Consider the following 19,112-nt stretch of genomic DNA (forward strand, 5'->3'; position numbering starts at 1 on the left):
TTTCAATTTTGTCATTACCAGTAATGCAATGTGGTGCAGCACAACAGAGTGGAACTGGCCTGAGACATGCTTCAGTTCCATAGGCAAAAGAGCTTACATCTCTGAACATTAGTTTGCAAACTTCAGTTTGTTACTGAAACTGTACATTCATTCATTTTCTGCCACTTACGCAAGTCCAGGTCACAGTGGCAGCAGACCAAGCAGCTCATCCCAAACTTCCCTATCCTTAGTCAAGTCCTCTAACTCTTCCTGGGGATCCACAGGCGTGCTTCCTCCAGGAGCTAGGACTACAGCACCAAGTGGCTGGGTCTACAACCGTGGAGCTCAACACGAAAACACAACATGATGTCACCTCTGTGTAATCGCACCACTTGCAAGGAGAATATAAAAGGTCTGGTGCGCTGTTCTATGGGCAGTGGACAGGAGAAAATGTCCACACAGACTGACACTCAGTTACGGTACTTGAGAATAAAACAGTCTAAGATTTGGCTCTTGGATTATTACAGAACCTGAAATGGTTTTTCACGGTCCCGTAAGTAAGTATGTCCCTTTGTCTGCTCCCTTGTTTGCACTCAGGGTCGCCACAGCAAATCCGTGGCGGATCTGCATGTGCAAGTGGTAGAGGTGGGGTTTGAACCGGGAACCTTCTGCACTGAAACCAAATGCACTAACCACTTGACCACCACCCCGGTCTTTCACAATCCTGTAAAATACATTTTTAATCAAAACCAGTAATTTTAAAAAAGAAGCAAAAACAACATCTGTGATGAGGAGTGGCGTCTGAAAAATGCAAACTGGCTTTTGTTTGAAGCTGAAATGTTTGTTTACATGTCTGTGACGTCACTCCGTCTGTAATGAGGGGCGTTAAAATGACATATGCTCTTAAAAATCAGCTTCAACTCACTATATATTTGACAACTTTGAATTTAAAGATTACTGAACCTAGTCTGGAAAAGGTTAAATTTAAAGATTTATTAAATGTAGATAAATACCATAAAATGTAATGAGAGAAAATCTCATTCTACAATGGATGACAATAAAAATAAAACAAAAAAAGCACTGTAGCCTTTTAACAAAACCGAGTATCTTGATTAACGTGTGACAGCTTTAAACTGTCATATCTTTAAACGGAGTCTGGCGTGCACACAACAGAAGGCAGAAGCTAACGTGTTAGCTGTTTAACTCTTTAACTTACCGATGACTATCCTGAGATGCTTTAGCCTCGTTAATACGTCTTTCTTGGGGTCCAGTATTTTTTGTGTTGACTTTTTAACGTCGCCATGAGGCTTTTTGGAGAACATTCCTGAAGCAGGAGACAAAAAGAAAAAAAAAAACAGCGACAGCAGCTAGCTAAGAATGTAGCATCAGCTAACGCTAATCTTCAAGTGTTGACGGAAAAACGCTGTTTTCTGCATATCATCAGCACGCACAGCCCACGACGGCTACAACTGTGTGTTTGCAAAGAAAACAATGTTCCGCAGAGCACGCATGTTAAATTTAGACCTGGTAAAAAGGAACTGGTTAGAGAGTATCAATCAATCACAGCAACCTGAAGGCTAACACCTAGCTGAATGCTAAGCTAGCGTTAGCGCCACAGCCAAAGGCGAGGCTAGAGGGGCAGATGTGGGGCGAGCCAACCAGAGCGTTCCCCCCCCCCCCCCCCCCCCAGAGACTCCGGATCAGCGTCCGATGACAATTTTAATAAATTTTTCTTCCTCCTTCAAACGTTTCTTCAGTCTGTATTGGAAGACTTTACAAGAAAAGCAGCTTTGGCCCTAAAAGTGTTTGCACACTTCTGGAAGCCTGGTCCAAATCCACATCTACAAATGTAATCACTCCCCCTCCACCAAAATCCTAAAATAAAACTCTTCACGTGTCCAAAAAAAAAAAAAAAATAGACAATCAATCAAAATTTATGTGTACAGCAATTTTCACACAAATAAAATGCAACACAAATTATTTTCGCAATAGTCTCATAACATAAAAATGCACACATTGTTTCAAACCCGTCAATGATGAGGAAGTTGTTTCTTGATCGATTCCCGAATGGGATGGTGGACTTGGAGATGACTGAACAGGTCAGCTTGACATGCACTGTGACTGACAGATCCTGCATGTGGTTGCTGTGGGAAGCTTCTGTCAGTTAGTGTTGTGGAATTTCTGTGATGATGTCAGCATAAAATGAGACAGGCGGCAAAGGAGCATTCAGGAATCAGACATAGAGAGATTTATTTTTGGTTGAAGCAGAAAACAGATGCACCTGGAGAAGTTCAAAAGTACCGCATACAACATACCCACTGAGCCTTCTGATTTCCACTCACAGAGAGCCATGTTAAGGACCTCTGCCATAATGAAAACAAAATCATAATACAAACATGGCCTTTAGCTAGTCCTGGCCATGATCACGTTTAGTCATGAAACTGGGGAAACACAATGTGTTATATCAACACGGCCGAATGCAAGCAGGGGATGACCCTGGCCCAGTATTTTCTGTCTCAAAAAAATGAGGAAAATATCCATTTTTCCTCCACAGCCAGGATCTTGGTTTCTTTCCATCCTCTTTCTCCTCTATGTTGTTCATTTTTTTGAAGACTTCCACTCCCGTGTGGATGATGGGTCACCAGCTGTTTCGTCCCGTTACATGTTCTTCCCAGGTCTTCTAGTCAGTGGGGCAGGTCTTCAGGTTGTACTTCATGAGGTCCTTGTAATGTTTCTTCTGCTCTCCTCAAGACTGTTTTCCTTCTCTCAGCTGGGAGTAGAAGATCTGTTTTGGAAGTCGGTTGTCCTCCATCCTAATGACATGACCCACCCACCGTAGCTGGTTCTTGATGATGACACACTCTTTACTCTGGAGTTTGGCTTCAGCCAGGATACTAATGTTGATACCAAAATCTTCCCAACAGATGTGGAAAATACTCCTCAGGCAGCATTGGTGGAATCGCTCAAGGGTCCTCAGGTAGTGGCGATAGGTAGTCCAGGTCTCAGATTCGCACACAGGATTTGTATGACAATAGGTTTGTAAACAAGGATTTTCAGATCGTGTCGAAGGTCTCTCTTGTTGAAAACATGGGTGTGAAGCTTGAGTCGGTGTTGGATCTCATCATTGATAGTGGTGTTTGATGACACATGGCTGCCCAGATATGGAAAGTGTATTATGTTTTCCCAGAACCTGTCTGTGCAGTTGCACAGCAGGAAGTTTTGCATTGACCATGTTGGGTGGAGGCTGATAAAGGACCTGTGTCTTCTTCAGGTTGATGTGAAGACCAAGCTTGGTGTAGGCTTTGTTGAAGGTTTCAAGGATTTTATGAAGACCTTCTTCCATAAAGGATGACATGCTGCTGTAGTTGGCATACTGTAAGTCCAGGAGTGAAGTGGCAGTGATTTTGTTCTTGGCTCTCGGCTCAGGCTGAAGAGCTTTCCATCCATTCTGTACATGTCAATCAATGGTGGCACCTTGTCCTTGATCAGGTGGAGTATTACTGCCATGAAGATAATGAAGACCGGAGGAGTGATGATAGCCCTGCTTTACTCCTGATTGAATATTGAAGGTTTCAGTTTTGGGGCCATTTACCAAAACTGTGGCGGACATGTCATCATGGAGAAGCCTCTGGATCTTGATGAATTTCTCCGGACAGCCCATTTTGCTCAGGATCTTTCACAGAATATTTGTGACACACTGTTGAATGCCTTTGTCAAGTCAGTGAAGGCAACGTACAATGGTTGGTGTTGCTGTTGACACTTTTCTTGAAATTGATGGCCAGTGAGGATTATGGTGTTGTCCGTATTGATGGTTGGAAGTCATTCTGGGTTTCAGGAAAGATGTTTTCTGCTTGCAGTCTAAGAGGGTTGTTGGCAATCTGTGCAAGAATGTTTTCTGCAATAGACAGTAAGGAGATTCAGCAATGGTTTCCATAGTCAGACTTATCTTCTTTCTGCTTGTAGATGGTGACAATCATTGAGTCTTTCAGGTCTGCTTTTTTCTTGAGTTCAGCTTTTGATCATTAGTTGGTACAGTTGGTGTTACAGAAAGGGACCTCTGTCTTTAAAGACTTCAATGAGAATGTTGTCTTCCTTGGGTGCTTCATTGTTTTTCTTGCCTTTAAGGGCAACAAGAGTCTCTTTGAGAATTGGGGTTCGGCTGAGTTCTTCAACAATGTTTTGCGTTGGTAAATGGCTGAGCACTTCCTCCTTCTTCTCAGTGATTGAGTTGGTGTTCAAGAGGTCTTCAAAGTGTTCTTTCCATCGAGCACTGATGTCATGTTGGTGAAAGCTTCGGAGGACCTGGTCATTCTTATCAAACCATTCCTGGTGCTTCCTCTTCTGGTGTCCAAGTGGCAGGTTGTTGTTATGACTGTCTTGAGCTTGTCCCAATGTTTAAGAGCCAGGACAGAGTACTTTGTTGGGAGTTCTTTCATCAGGCGCTGTTGAAACTGCATTTGTTTCAGAGTCTTCGAGCTTGGAGATACTGAACTTGTTGACAGTTTTGTAGTGTCCAGGCCTCCTCTTGGGGTGGATGTTTAGCTAGATCCTGGAGCAGATCAGACGATGATCTGTTCAACAGTCATCTGCACCAGTCATTGCCTTGGTAGACAAGACATATCTCTGGTCATGCCTCTGTACAATGGTGTAGTTGAGCAGGTATCAATGGTTCAGGCGAGAATGTTTCCAGGAGGCTGAACTTTTGCTTTTGCCTGAAAATGGTGTTGATGATGACGAGATCATATTCAGTGCACTTCGTGAGAAACAGGGTGCCATTGACACTGCACCTGTCCACTCTGTTTCTTCCCATTGGTTCTGTTCCAGAGCCAGTAGTCCTTTCCAATACAGGCATTGAAGTTACAGAGGAGGATGACCTTGTCAGATGCTGGGATAGCAGATAGGATGATGTCCAGCTTATCACAGAAGATTTCCATGATGGTATGGTGTTTATTCATAAGAGGAGATGGAGTGTCATCAACTGTTCAATGGCACCCACTAGGACTTAGGAAAGAGAGAGGTTTTTTTTATGGCAAAACAGATGCTGTGGATTCACTGTTTCTCCCCAGGAAGTGTTTTCCAGAAGAAAGTGTAGCCCCCTTGATCCTCTCGTAGCTGTCCTTCTCCTGCTCTCCTTATTTCACTCAAGGCAAAGATGGAGTTCACATGAGAGGAGAGCTGTTCACCTTTCTGGTTGGCCAGAAATTTTGTTGTCCATTTGGGTTTGTATGTTAAATGTACCAAATTTCATTACTTGTTTTTATATTTCTGCTGCAGAGCTGGTGACCCACTGAACGTGATAATCCAGACAGGTTTGGGTGAAGCACCTATTCCATCCCTATTCCATCCCCCTCCCTGTTCAGGGTGAGCAGAGTGAATCCTAAATAGGGCTGTTCAGGTGCAGATGGAGCTACTGAATGACCCTCCTGCTTCTTAGACAACTGAATCACCCATCTGCCTCTTCTGTGCCAGGTCCGAGCTAAGGGCTTCAAGATTCACAATCCTGATCCTGTCTCTTTTTTCCCATCACAAAAAGACATGGGTGTGCAGCACAGTGTAGAAAATCTACATCCAGGGTCAATCTACAGATACAGCTGTGATGGGATTGTTTTACACAGGAATGTCGTTGCACGCCGACATACACATGGCCCTTGACAGATCCTTCTGATGCCTGGGAAATCCCAGACGATCAGGGTCTGAGGACATACTGAAGCTTTCATCTTGTGTCCAAAGGTGCTGGGTTACATACAAACCATCACCTCCTCCACTCGATCACCATTAAGAACTTCTTGTTTCACCAGTGCCTTGTTATTCCTCTTGTGGTGAATGTTCCTGTTAGGCCACCGTAGCAGCCATGGGGTACAAAAGGTCCCCAACTTATTTCACCTTAACAGGTAATCGCCGACTTGATCTGTTACCTAGAGGTGGGCGGATCAATCCTAATATCGATACTATCAGTACCAACGCTGGTATTGATATTGAACGATCCTTGTGTAAAAAGATACTCAAGCTTTTTTCTCTCCCGCATGCACTGACTGCTGCGCATGCAGAAGTCGTTAAAGTCTATTCTCTGTCTGTAAGAGCAGCGCTGCGCTGTGTCACACAACACGGAGCAGCGCACCCTTGTTTTTTTGTCAGCCCTCTACCTCAGGAGATTTTGTTTTAAGTTGTGTTGAGTGATTTTTTTTAAACAAAAATGTTGATTGTGATAATAAAGTATTTTGTTGTCACATACAATGTTTGGCAAAATTCTATCCTCAGTCTTTTTGATCCTTTGGATCTATCAAGCTTAAATATGAAAAAGTATCGGTATCGATATTGGCGATACTAGGCCTGTATTTATCGGATCAATACCAAAATTCAAGGTATCGCCCAGTTCTACCGTTATACCCATGTGTTGCGATGTGGACAGGGGTTGGATTTTGATTCTCTCGCGTACGCGCGTGCACAGGCAATCGCGCGAAATTGACACAATTTAATCACAGCTGACAGCGGGTGTTTTCAATCGACGTCTGCGCTTCATGAGCGTAGGCTAGTATTGAATTCTGGGTAACGTAGTTCCCATTTGCCTTTACTAGAGTATATAAGATGCACAAAAACTACATTTCCCGAAGAACAAATAATAAAGTCGTCCGTCTGAGATTTGTTTTTAGCTTTTCTTGAGCAGACGAGTGGAACCAAAGAGAATAAGTTGAATAAATCTGAAAGTTTTTATTTTACATGTGAAAATAAACAGCCGGCACGTTCCAGCTTTGTGAGTTGTTAGACATGTGGACTTTTATTTACTAACTTTCTTTAGCAGACAGCGGAAGCTGGATGGCTAACTCGCTAGCTTTGTAAATGTTTTATGGATTTTAAGAAAATGTTCATATTGAAGACGTTTTTCATTTTAAAATATTCACATTGTGGTTTTTAAAATATGAAAAGTTAGTTTTCTCTTTTTATAGTTGTGCTTTTCAAATATGACATTTAAACAACTTTAAAACAGATTAATCAGCAAATTATCATAATCATTGACCTGGGTTAAACGATTTACAGAGAAATTTTAACCCGTAATGTGTGTTTTATTGACACAGTTGAAACATATTTCCCAAGATCATAGAAAAGTTAAAATAAGCGAAAGAGCAGAGAACTTTAGGGTTATCAGATAATTCATTAGTGTGATTTTAAAAAGTGTACAATAGTACATAAAAAGCACACATCATGCGTAAATAGAAATTTAAAAATTGTCCAGAAATATAAAAATTATCAAGAAATATAAATATTGTTGGCAATATAAAAAAAATTCCTAATTCAATTTTAAACATGTATTACAATAATATCTCCACTTTCACACTAAAATAGTGTGTGTTGTGTGTGTGTGTGTGTATGTATATATGTATATATGTATGTATATATATATATATATATATATATATATATATATATATATATAAATTATTATTATTTTTTTTTTTTATTAGCCACAACATAAATAACTTGTTGAAAGAAAATGACATATTTGTAAACCAGCAGTTGTTGAATGGAACTGTTTCAGTCTAGATATTTTAGTACCACACTGATATTCGTCCATGTGGTTTATCCTTAGTCTGCAAGTCCAGCAACCTGCGCGAACCCAGGGTGGAGCAAGGCATGCAAGGCCTGAGCACTAGATTATGATTGTACTGATGCCGTAATAAGATTCCTGAATGAGCGGTGACACCTACACATTTTGTATTTGCAAACTCAAAGTGATTAAAAGTTGACTCACTTCATATTGTCCTGCTAATGTTGGAATGGAAACATGACTGAACATCATTCATGTCGTCATGAAAGCAACCTGAATTTATGGTTGATCTGAAACATGCAGTCAGTGTGTTATGCTGGAACTGTCCTAACACCATCCAGAAACACACCGACTTCTTCACAGGAAGTGTTGTAAGGATTAGCTGTCACGGTTCCCAATAAATCACCTTCTCATTTTCTTAAATATAAACATATGAAAACGCTGAGCCGCCAAGATTTTTAATTAGCTTGCCCACTTACTGACTAGGCAAGTGTCTGTTTTCAGGTATGCTGGTCATTAGTTATCTTGGTCATTAGCTGTCTTTGTCTTTCGTTATCTCAGTCATTAAAATAAAGGGTCTAACGTCTGTGTGTTTTATGTGTTTACACTGGTTTGTCAGACTTAATTTTTTTTGTTGTTGTTTTGTGTCTTTGATGTGGGTATAACAGTTTCACTTTGGTGGTGTGATGCCGGTGCACCGTGACCGGGAGAAGGACAGCATGGCGGAAGACATGGAGGTGGAGGAGCAGGAGGCGTTCAGCACAGAGGACTCGGACTCAGACATCTCTTCTGTCTCTGAGGAAGGAGACAGCTCTGGTAAGAGAGTTAATCAGGGCAGCACTCATGAGAGTGAATTCTTGTCCCAAACACTAACCCTGTACTCTCAAGCTTTTAAAACCAGCTTTGGACCACCTTTAAATGTTTTCTAATTAGTGTCACACTAACCTAACCATAACGGGGCCAGTGTAGACTCATTTCTGCCCATTTTAGAGCCATTTGAAATGACTAGACCAGGAGCCACCAGGGAGGAATCAATTCATCTGTGACTGGTTCCATGTTTTTAATGCTCCAGCAGCAGACGGGGTGGTGCCAGTTCCCTTTCTTCACACTTTGAGGATGAAGTTGGCAAAACTGTTCTCTCACACTCTGAATTACATAGAAACCAGTGGGTTATGTCATATCTGGAAGCATATTTGTCCACTCATTTCACAGAAAGTCAATCCAGCAGTAGCCACAGATCCTCTGGAGACAACATAAGACCTCCAGGCGTGGTCACTGCTTATATTTTACAGCATTGTATGAGAGGAAACTCTGAAGTCTTTTTGAGGTTCATGATTCACCACTGATGCCTGAGTGCAAGAAGTCACTGAAGGGCTTAATGTTTCCCTGAACTTCTGGAATGGCGCAACCAGGACATTTCAGGATCATCTCTGAAGCTTAATCATCTTATCCTCAATGGTAAATGCAGCCTGGATTCTATGTCCTTTATGGTGCATGCAGTCTATGCAAACAATGAAGAAAGGGTCAGAAGGACTTGACCACAGAGCCCCACAGTTCACTGGAGAGTCAGACCGTATCCAGCCTGCACAGCCATTCATTCACTCACTCACTCACACCAACACACACATTGATATCAGGGTATGTGGGGATTAAGAACTTTGCCCAGAGGCCCATAATGACCGGGATTTGAACCAAGGACCCTCTGGTCAGAAGCCCACCTCTTTAACCACTTGACCATGACCTCCCCCATAGTTTCAGTACCTGTGTGTCTAAGGTTTCCCTGTTCAAACTCAGATGGGTTTTCAGCAGTGATTCCAGACCTCCTCAGATCCTCAGAATGTTTTGGTGGTTTTTCTGCTGCTGTCTGTTTGCCAGAAATGAATGAGGAGGACTGTGAACGGAGGAGGACGGAGTGTCTTCATGAAATGTCCAACCTGGAGAAACAGTTCACCGACCTCAAAGACCAGTAAGACCGACAGATTAGCAGAAGTCAGAAACAGAAAATACAACTAAAAATAAAATGTAACTGTGTGTGTGTGTGTGTGTGTGTGTGTGTGTGTGTGTGTGTGTGTGTGTGTGTGTGTGCGTGCGCGCGCACGCACGAGTGCAGGTTATATCGGGAGCGTCTCACTCAGGTGAACAGTAAACTGGCAGAAGTGGAGTCCGGCCGGGCTCCAGAGTACCTGGACCCTCTGGCAGTCTTGCTGGAGAACATGCAGGTCTGCACCAAGGTGGCAGGTAGGACACACTGACAAAAGACACCAAGAGGAAGTGATCCAAGTGTCAACTACTACACCTGATCTCCAGGACAACCATCTCTGCAGCAATTCACCAATCAGACCTGTATGGTAGAGTGCCCAGATGGAAGCCACTCCTTAGTAAAAGGCACATGGCAGCCCACCTGGAGTTTGCCAAAAGGCACCTGAAGGACTCTCAGACCATGAGAAACAAAATTCTCTGGTCTGATGAGACACATATTGAACTTTTTGGTGTGAATGCCAGGTGTCATGTTTAGAGGCATCGGGTAACATTGTTTTGTGAGTGTGTGGCTTCTAGTCACGTTGAGTACCGTCACGTTGCTCTGACTTGCGCCGAAACCACTTAATTTCTGCGTTGAAAAAATTAAACATGTTTAATTTTTGGCCTTTGATTTGCTTTGTCCTTCGATTTGCTTCGTCCTTTGCGTCCCTCACGCTGTTGTGGCATTGAGCTGCATCGTCTCTGCACTGAGTTGTTTCCACGTGGCGTCGTCTTGACAACGCATGACGCAACTCGAAGCAACCCTGGCTGAAAGGGTCTTAAGTGAGGCTATGAGCTAAAGATGCTCATTACATTGCTACACTGCTTTAATGAGCATTTATCGCTAAAGTCCACTGTTTACGCAAATGATCTTGTGATTGTTTGTGTAAGCGGTTCCAATGAACCCTTTTAACCTTTTGTGTGAAAATGAGCTAAGTGCAGATAATCGGTCGACCCCTAATTTTAAACTGTTTCACTCAATGAAAAGTGTTTTGTAGATTGAATACAGCCTAATGTCAGAACTGTGTACTGCAGCTGATATTTGGAAGTCCTGATATTGTGATTCTGAGTGTTTCCAGTTGGTGAAAGAGTCACATTTTGAGTCGGCATGTTAATTATTGAAACTGCTTGTCTTTTGTTAAACACTTTTAAGTGTTCTGGCTCCACCTCTTCATCAGCTCTGCCTTTAATAAAACATTTGGTGAGAATCTTGGATTTGGAAAGTTCTGTCTGTAAATGTCTTTGTGTCCTTAGGAATCTACAGAGATCTGTGTCTGGTGTCTGTCCACAACAAGTACGAGTGTGAGGTCCAGGCCGCGCGACAGCACTGGGAGGTCAGATCGCGCTTTCATCGCCATGCTCTGATGATGTCATCTTTGTGTCTGAACTGTGACCGTTTGTGTTGCTGAACAGAGCGAGAAGCAGCTACTGTTTGATGCCGTTCAGAGTGAACTGGAGGAGAAAATCCGGCGGCTGGAGGAGGACCGACACAGCACCGACTTCACCTCAGGTGACGCAGTGCAACTCTCATGTGCACAATGCTCTTCACAAAGATAGAATTCTGTTTTCCCTAACGTGTGCCACTTTGTATAAAAATGTAAATTTGTGTCATTGGGTCAAGAAAAAAAACAAACAAAAAAAACAGGGTGACTTTGGTGCAAGAAACAAAGAAAAGATAAGACAGGAAGTGTTTAGATTGAGGAACAGGAAATTAAAAACAATGACTAGACCATTAAAAAAAAACCTTTATTCATATGAAACTTTCATTATTGAACAAGCATCTACCATTAGATTTTTTTTAAACTTATGTTTTAGTTTCCTGTAACATTATAAACTTCATACCATTTTAAATAAAACTATTCTACAGCGTTTGTTTTTAAACCTTTAAGGTTTACAGGGATTACTTTTTTCTCCTAAATCAGCTCATTTTTGCTTCATTTGGTTAAAGGCCGGTTGAGTCTCAGAGTGTGAGCTTGCGATATGATTCTCCACATCCATGGTACCACCTTGGTTCCCGGATGGCAACCACTCAGACAATCAGATGTCCTCATATCCATGAAAGAGGGGGAATGGCTGAAGAGTTGCTGGTTTAAGATGGTGGAACTAGTGCAACATCTAGTGGCACCAAATTGTTTACTGCGCCTTTTACCCTTCTAAACAAAGTCTGTTTTGTTTTTTTAGGAAGCACGTGTTTTTCTGTAACTCTTGAGTTAGTCTGAAAGTTTTTTGTTTTTTTTTTTAATGATGAGAATTAATTTTTTCCAGCATACAGCATTAAGCTTATTTGTGGAACATTTTCAGATCTTTGATCCAGCAACTGTCTGATGTTTGTGTTCTGCATCTCAGATCTGTGGAACGACGAGCTGTCGGCCAAGAAGAACATCACAGTTGCCCTCAGCCCCGACAGGAAGAAGAGACGACCCTCGCTGGTGTCCGATATCCTTCAATACAACCAGTTATCATGCACCTGTGGTCTGAGCATGATCAAGAGGGGGCGCCAGAGAGCAACACATGTCACGCTGTTCTGCAATAAACGTAGCCTGCAGTGCTTTGTGTGATGTTTGACATGGGCACATAATTATTAGGAAGAAAAAAAAAACATGCTTTGTTTAATTTTGATTAATAGTATTTCTAGTACTCAAATTACCACAATTACTGGTACCACACCTTAGAGAACTGGTGTTTATGAGCAAACATTTGACAGGAACTTCACAATCCTTAACCCCACCCACGCCCATATATAGTCTACATGCTTCCAGACTTGGACATCCTGGAGGACTGGACAACCATCAGGAAGGTGTGTTTCTGGTGTCCACATGTTGCTTCTGTCTTCCTGTTAGATAACTAATTTTAGGATCATTTATATCAGTGGTGTTCAAAGACATTCCAGAAAGGGGCAAGAGGTTTATATTCTCTGAGCGCAGCATTAAATGGCCTCAGGGACCGCAGACTGTTCCTTTTGGGGGGTTGGTGGTAGGACCGGTACTGCAGCCACCATTAACTACCAGAATACATCTCTTCATTATACCACTATCTTACCTCAAAAGGCGACTGTTTAAATCTTCATCCCTGGTGAAGAGGGAAGCGCAGGACCATGAACGGTGACTGAGGCCTATCAGAGTCTCTAACATTTGACGAGGGGGTATCATTTGGTCCCGTGTTTCACCTGTTGAACCAATTTTTGATGCCTCTCATGACTCATGCACATCAGCCCCAGTAGTTGGTGGCGACACTGCTCCCAACCACTAATAAATGCAGCAGATGAGGCAGTAGTTGGCACACTGTCACACAGCGATTCAGTCATTTTGTGCGTGAAAAGGAACAACCGAACAGAAAAGAACTGAGCCAAAGAAAATGAAGGATGCAGGATGAAGTGGTGTGTGCTCTGTGAAAACTAAAGGAGGGAAGAGACAGGTGAGCAGGATCGAACGTACGGGATCAGTAGTGTTTACGTACAGGGACACACAACTGGCGTCCCAAACCAGCAAAGACCAGCTGCTGGACAGAACAGATTCAGGGAAGTCCAAGTTTAAATTATTAGAACCAACAGTTAGAAGTGAAGCATCGGCCGTTACAAGAACTGAAACTTTGGTATCAAGTAGATGTGACTAGTTTTTCTGCATCTGTCGTTTTAAGTATGTGTAGAGAGAAAGTAAAGCCAAAAAAATTGCTACTGCTGCAAAAACGGGCTACAAGTCCAAAATCTGTATAGCCGTGTGTTTGAAGCATGCAGCAGTCAACTCCATGTCCGACTGTCAGGGAGTATCACTTCGTTGGTGCTGATTTGGGGCATCTTGCTGCTAGGTGACATGGTGTAATTGTTGGTAAAAGCTGAGCAAGTGAAAATGCTGCAGTGTCGTTGGATATAATGAGATTAAATGGTGTTAATAGCTTAATTATATGGAAAGATCGTTATGTCTACTTCGTTTTGTGTGCCACAGCAGCTCATTGTCATACTGACACCTACTGGTCCACGAAGAGCACAGCACTAATATTAAAAGTTTTCTTTTGGCTTCTATCATTATTGTCGTTATTCTTGATGAGTTTACAGTGAGAAATATCCTAACCCACGTGTTTGTGGCATTTCAGGCCAGGGCGACACTTGGTCCTCACAAACTGAAGTCCAGCTCCGACAGCGCCGCGTTTCCATTCAGACTGGACAGAGCCAGACCCGTCCTCAACTGCTGAGCCACACCAGGATGCATGGACCCAAAACCCCACAAACAATAACAGAATAATTTCATGTGAAACCAGCAGGTGTCTGCAGGAACGTGAGCTATAGTTGAATTCCGCCTCCTCTGTGACAGGTAGTCCTCGTAGCCACAAGGGGGCACTAATCTAGGAAAATGAACATGGGTTGATGAGATTTGTATAAATGTTCTTTTGTCTTCCTGCTGAGCGCGTTTGTGCAGCGTGAATACATTAACTGCATGTGACCATTTAAACGTCAGCCACACATTTGGACATTGAAAAGCACGACAACAGGCTGCAAGTTGATTACTGCAGCGGGTAGCTCACTGCTATAGAGACATTGGATCCAGTTCCAGAATTCTCTGTGGAGTGGCCACCAACAGCATCTGTGCCTGTAAAGGCTTTTTTGTGTGGCATCTGTAATAGTGCTAACTCAGTGAGACACCTCATCTTTTCCATGTAAAGCAGCAAATCGTTCCTCAAAGACTGACTTGGCATTTTTGATTTCAGTTGTAGATGGCATCTCCTTGCAATGGCCGTCCATTCCACTGCTCCTGAACATAATCATTTCACAGCTCTTTCCACACTCCAATGTACTCGTGCTCCAGTAGTGACAGTGGGTTATGGTAGGGTGGTCCTCTACAGTATGCCAAAAACAAGTGACTTTTTTTTAAGGTGCTTCCTGATTATAAAATTGGTCATCTTGATGAGAAAATTTTTTGTGCAAAATTTGATTTCAATACGACTATTCTAGCCACTGCCTCGCGCGGTGGAAATTGCAATGGTTGAGCATATTAGCACAAACCAGCAATAGTAATGTACGTGTTCATAAATGAAATACAAATTGAAACAATCCTTTCTCCTTTAACTGTCCATAAAGGAGAGATTAAAGAAAGTATTACACATCACTGTTAACCTATTTGGTGAAAACAAACAGTCATGGGGAGTGACGTATGGCTCTGATTTTCTTCGCCTCCGGGAACTGACATCGGTGCCACTCAACAACTTGAAGCAGGTGTTGGTGCTGCTGTTCATCCTTCGTTCGGATGCGATTGTAATCCTGGATAAGTGCAACTCCTCAATCAGCAAAATCATTGACAGCAGGGATGTTATCCAGCACCTGCTGTGACAAATGGATTGACGGGTCTACCTCCCACTCTGAGGGTCCTTGATGAGGAAGTCCATGTTGACCTTGAATGCCTCAAAAATGAGATGTGAGGCAGGTGTAACAAAATCTAACTATAAACTAATGTATCCAGTCCAGAACTCAAAATGTCATTCGCATGTCACAAAAAAAAAAAAAAAAAGACACAGGCTGGGTGCAGTGGTTAATATTTTTAAAATCTCATGAAATTTCACCCTTTTTTTTCTTTTTTAACCTGTAAAGGAACCAAAAAAAAAAAAAAAAAATGAAGAAGCACCTTGAAAAAGATGGTTTGTTTTTCGGGACCACCCTAGGGTTATGGGTTTAAATCCCATCAGCAGTGTCAGTTGACCCTGCAGACACAAACTTGACCGTTCTGACAGTTTAGTTTTTTTTTAATTCACGATCCTACATTTTAGGAATAAGATGCCATTGATCCTCAAAAAGGTGTTTTCAATCAAGTGTGACCTCTGACCCCACAGCTTTCCCATTGTGTCCCATTTTTGGGATAAAACTTTCATGTTTGTTTACATTTTGGAGTTTAATATTTTTGTTTTGCATTTTCAGGATTATTTTTTTTCCCCCTGGCAGGCCTAAAAAGAAAAAAAGTTAACTTTCTGTTCAATAAATCAGCCTCTTTTTTTTTATAAAGATGACATGATGTTAAGATGGTGTGATATTTCCATCATGTGTGTGAACATTTGATGACATTTTTTTACATGTGATCAACAAGCCAGAGGACCGAACAACAACTTTATTAATCACTGAATTTACAAGAATTCACAGCAGCCATGAAGAGTTCAACACGGTTTGTACATCGCTGAAAGAAAATAATTCCACATATTAATCACTTCCATCGATTGATTATCAAAGAGCTAAAAAAGATAAACAAAAAAGTGAATTACGTTTTTACAGCTTGTGTTTAAGTCCAAAAGATTTTCAGCTTTAAAGCTGAAACTACAGAGGATTCATTTAGATTAATCTGCAAAATGTCTCAAAATAAAATAAAAAAAAGTATGGGGGGGATATGAACATGGGGCCTTAAGGAATGGTTAAAGGAGATACTAAATGATTGATGTTTTGTTGATTATCAAACTCTGCTGATAAACTGAAAAGTGGAGCGGCTCCAAAATATTCCAACGTGCTAGAGTAAAGAAGTCTTGGCTTCAACCTTTTCTGTCTGTAAACCAATAAGTTTGCTAAAAATGACCATTTATTTTGCAGTAATCTTAAACAAAAATCTCTGAAAGATAGTTCCTACTGTGACCTTTAAGGGGTGATGTAGAGAATGAACAGAAGAATGTCACATGGACATTTTCTCCTTGTAATAAATACAAGTGGCAGAAAATACTGAGGAACGCAGCAGCTTTCCCATAATGCACCTGCAGCCTCATTAAAGTTACCCGCTCTCTCAAGTCGACTACAAGCACCGAGGTGCATCCTGGGGCGATGGCTTGTCCTCGTTTAGGGAGTTGGGGGGTGTTACAAGAGAGAGAGGAGCCCCAGGAGGGGGCAAGAAGCCGTCGAGTTGTATCGGGGGCCCGTAGGAGGGAGGAGGCGGCCCAAAGGCAGGATAACGAGGAAACATCAACCCTGGAGGAGGACAAAAGTGACCATTTTTACAAAGAGTAGAAAGCAACTGCTCATGGGAATATTTGAACTTCTTGTTTAGAACCAGATGGTTTTCTTTCACTGTTCCAAATAATAATAATAATAAAAAAAAAACTGAGCAGAAATCTATAGCAAAGACAAAACTGCTGTCAGGAGTGCTGCTGACTGAAGACTCAACACGCCCACGTTCTACCAGCCTCGTGTGCACATGCGTTTTCTATGTGTGACAGCATAATAATGTCAGGTGTCAAAGTGTACGTATAACTGACCATTCACAGAATCAGGGCTGATGTGGCAATCGACCAATCAGATGAGCAACGCTCACCAGAGTCAGAGAGTCCACCCCACCCACAGACCTGCTCATGTAACAAGGTTAGACTCTTTCTGATGGGAAAAAGATTAACATGAAATCGATGATTAAAGGAGCCATTTTTATGAACACGGTGCACGTTATAAGAAAAACGAGCCTAGGATCAGGTGCTGGTGCCACACTTGACCACATCGACCACACCCTGGACCCGACTTGGGTACTGGATGGCAACCGTGCAGGCATACAACAACTCCATCAAAACCTCTCCAACCATTCATCTGCAGCCAGGTGGAACGTGGGCGTGTCCTTGACCTCCTGTCTCTGGGGTCGTCAACACAGACACCTGTGTGCTGGATCATGTCCAGAGAAACACACTACATGGACAAAATGTGGCAGCTGCTGTTCCTTCAATGTGTCAGTGATCCTCCTCACCTGAGGATCACTAAGATGAAACTATTCATCCGGCGGAACCCAAAGATCCTCCACAGAGACCTGGTACCAAACACATCCAGTTGTCACCTTAAATCACTGGTTAGAATCAAAGTGTGACAACCAGACAGTAAGAACCAATATGCGGTCAAACAAAAAACACCACCAACGTTTGATGAAAGTTAACATTTTGTATGAAGTCCTGTAAAATTTCATGGATGAGATGTATGCTGAACAGCGACACTGCATACAATGATTGCAAATCTGTATGAGTGACGTTTTAGGATATGTAGTAATTTGTGCAAAAGAAAAAAGGTTAAAATGACAAAATCTTGAAGGCAGCGCGTCTCCACTCATCGCGCAACGTAAAGGCAAAACAACACGCTCCACAGGAAATTCATCCCAACGCGAATGGCGAGAGATGCAATCAATTAATAAATGTTTAATGAAAATAGTTTACATTTACACTTTGTCTCACAGCACCAAAACATCTGAGGGCACCTCTCTGCTGCTCACAGATTGAAGATACTGCATGTAAAAACCAAACTAGTACTGAACGGTGACTTCTGTGTACCGTGACACCCCTAACTACGACCCTAAAGACTCGGACCTTCAAACAGAAAAAGCAGATTACTTACCAGGCATCATGGGAGGTCCCCCAGGTCCTCTTGAAGGGTAAAAATCAGGAGGCAGAGGTTCATATGGGGCTCTACGAGGGAAGGGACCTTCTACAGGGCCCATCATGGATCCAAACGGAGGTCTTGCCAAGGGCCGTTGATCGGGTTCAGGAGGGGTCTGCCGATCAGTCAGACTAGGCTGAAGAAAAAAATAAATAAATAAGTTTAATCTAACTAACCATAAGATGGTGCTGTGGTTTTTACTAGTGGAATCAGAAGCAGTTTCGAGGAGAAACCACCATTTGGAAAATCAGCAAGACAGTCTGGACATGTCTCACCTCTCTGTGATCCAGATCAGCAGGTCTGAGGCTGTTCTCTCGGAAGGGACCATCTGCAGAGACTAATACCAAAGTTTGAATTAAACACATTAAACATGAAGACGGACAGTCAAAGTGATCTGTGCTTTGTCTGTTTGCATCCTTCTGATCCTCCAACGGCTCAGAAACCACTTCCACTGCAACATTTTAGCGTTCCTATTCACGAAACGCAACCATGTAGCAGATATCACGTCCACTCTGGGAACATCCATGACAGCACGGAACCGCCTTGGGGTCTGGGTGGCAACCATCCAGACAGACATTTAGATATCCAGAGATCTATAAAAGAGAAGAATGGCTGAAGGCCAGCTGGTGTTTTAGTCTGAGATGCTGGAACCAGTGTGACATCTGGTGGCACAAGTCATTTACTTTACCTTTAAGAACTTTTCTTCACAAAATCTGTTTTGTTTCATTTGTCATAAAAGACACAAAATTAAGACATCTTTACAGGCATCCAATCAGGAGACTGTTTGATAAGGTTTTGATCACACATTTGTTCATAAGCAGTTGATGCAATTTTTTTTTTTTTTTAGAGGCAACACTGTCCTCCATTGGTCACAAATTAATCACCTAGTCTTTATTTTGCAGGTTAAAAATGGAAACATGGCCCAAAACAAGAGGTTGACTGGTCCGAACCCACATCCACCAGAACCCAAGGTTTCAGAGCTGAATGTTTAGAATTATAGTTACTGATAGAAATCTTACAAACCCACCGACTGACTGAAACATATCTGACTCAGACGGTCAGAATGCAGTTACAGCGGGTCCAGACAGTGTTGCAGTAGAAGTGTGCAGGTTCCTGCTAGCACATGCTAACTACACTGTGATGATGAAAGTCTGAGTAGCTTTGAAAATGTTTGACTTTTGAAGATGATTATACTTGGGACAAATA

At 42.3% G+C, this 19,112-nt stretch overlaps 3 protein-coding genes across 5 annotated transcripts in view; 1 reads left to right on the plus strand and 2 right to left on the minus strand.

The window, feature by feature from the left end:
- Window positions 1-1,617, minus strand: part of ralgapa1 (Ral GTPase activating protein catalytic subunit alpha 1) — a 119,489-nt gene extending 117,872 nt beyond the window's left edge. The window contains 1 exon segment of the mRNA XM_034195050.1: window positions 1,196-1,617. Within this exon segment, the coding sequence (XP_034050941.1) occupies window positions 1,196-1,301 (106 nt within the window). The 5' untranslated portion in view covers window positions 1,302-1,617.
- Window positions 1,618-6,573: 4,956 nt separating this feature from the next.
- brms1la (BRMS1 like transcriptional repressor a) lies at window positions 6,574-15,357 on the plus strand. 3 transcript variants are annotated; one of them, XM_034195056.1, is made up of 9 exons: window positions 6,574-6,731; window positions 8,198-8,338; window positions 9,398-9,488; window positions 9,633-9,760; window positions 10,796-10,875; window positions 10,955-11,051; window positions 11,888-11,977; window positions 12,274-12,338; window positions 13,631-15,357. In XM_034195056.1, the coding sequence occupies exons 2-9, from the start codon at window positions 8,209-8,211 to the stop codon at window positions 13,727-13,729; spliced, it is 780 nt and encodes a 259-aa protein (XP_034050947.1). In that variant the 5' UTR covers window positions 6,574-6,731; window positions 8,198-8,208; the 3' UTR covers window positions 13,730-15,357. The 3 variants fall into 3 exon arrangements, with proteins under 3 accessions (XP_034050947.1, XP_034050946.1, XP_034050945.1); XM_034195055.1 differs by having other exon boundaries at window positions 6,574-6,730; window positions 8,191-8,338; XM_034195054.1 differs by having other exon boundaries at window positions 6,575-6,733; window positions 8,185-8,338.
- A 258-nt stretch (window positions 15,358-15,615) lies between these two features.
- The window catches only part of ctage5 (CTAGE family, member 5), a 37,472-nt gene continuing 33,975 nt past the window's right edge, over window positions 15,616-19,112 (minus strand). Inside the window, exons 27-29 of the mRNA XM_034195052.1 lie at window positions 18,182-18,243; window positions 17,865-18,042; window positions 15,616-16,469 (exon numbers count right to left, since the gene is read on the minus strand). Of these exons, the coding sequence (XP_034050943.1) occupies window positions 16,297-16,469; window positions 17,865-18,042; window positions 18,182-18,243 (413 nt within the window). The 3' untranslated portion in view covers window positions 15,616-16,296. The remainder of the gene's footprint in view (window positions 16,470-17,864; window positions 18,043-18,181; window positions 18,244-19,112) is intronic.

Source organism: Thalassophryne amazonica, chromosome 19 (genome assembly GCF_902500255.1).
Source record: "Thalassophryne amazonica chromosome 19, fThaAma1.1, whole genome shotgun sequence".
NCBI lineage: Eukaryota > Metazoa > Chordata > Actinopteri > Batrachoidiformes > Batrachoididae > Thalassophryne > Thalassophryne amazonica.

Coding starts and splice junctions, on each gene's coding strand:
- brms1la (XM_034195056.1), top strand. CDS start 8,209: ATGCCGGTGCACCGTGACCGGGAGAAGGACAGCATGGCGGAAGACATG. Junction 11,978..12,273: donor ACGACCCTCGCTGGTGTCCG/ATATCCTTCAAT, acceptor AACCCCACCCAC/GCCCATATATAGTCTACATG. Junction 12,339..13,630: donor ACTGGACAACCATCAGGAAG/GTGTGTTTCTGG, acceptor GTGGCATTTCAG/GCCAGGGCGACACTTGGTCC.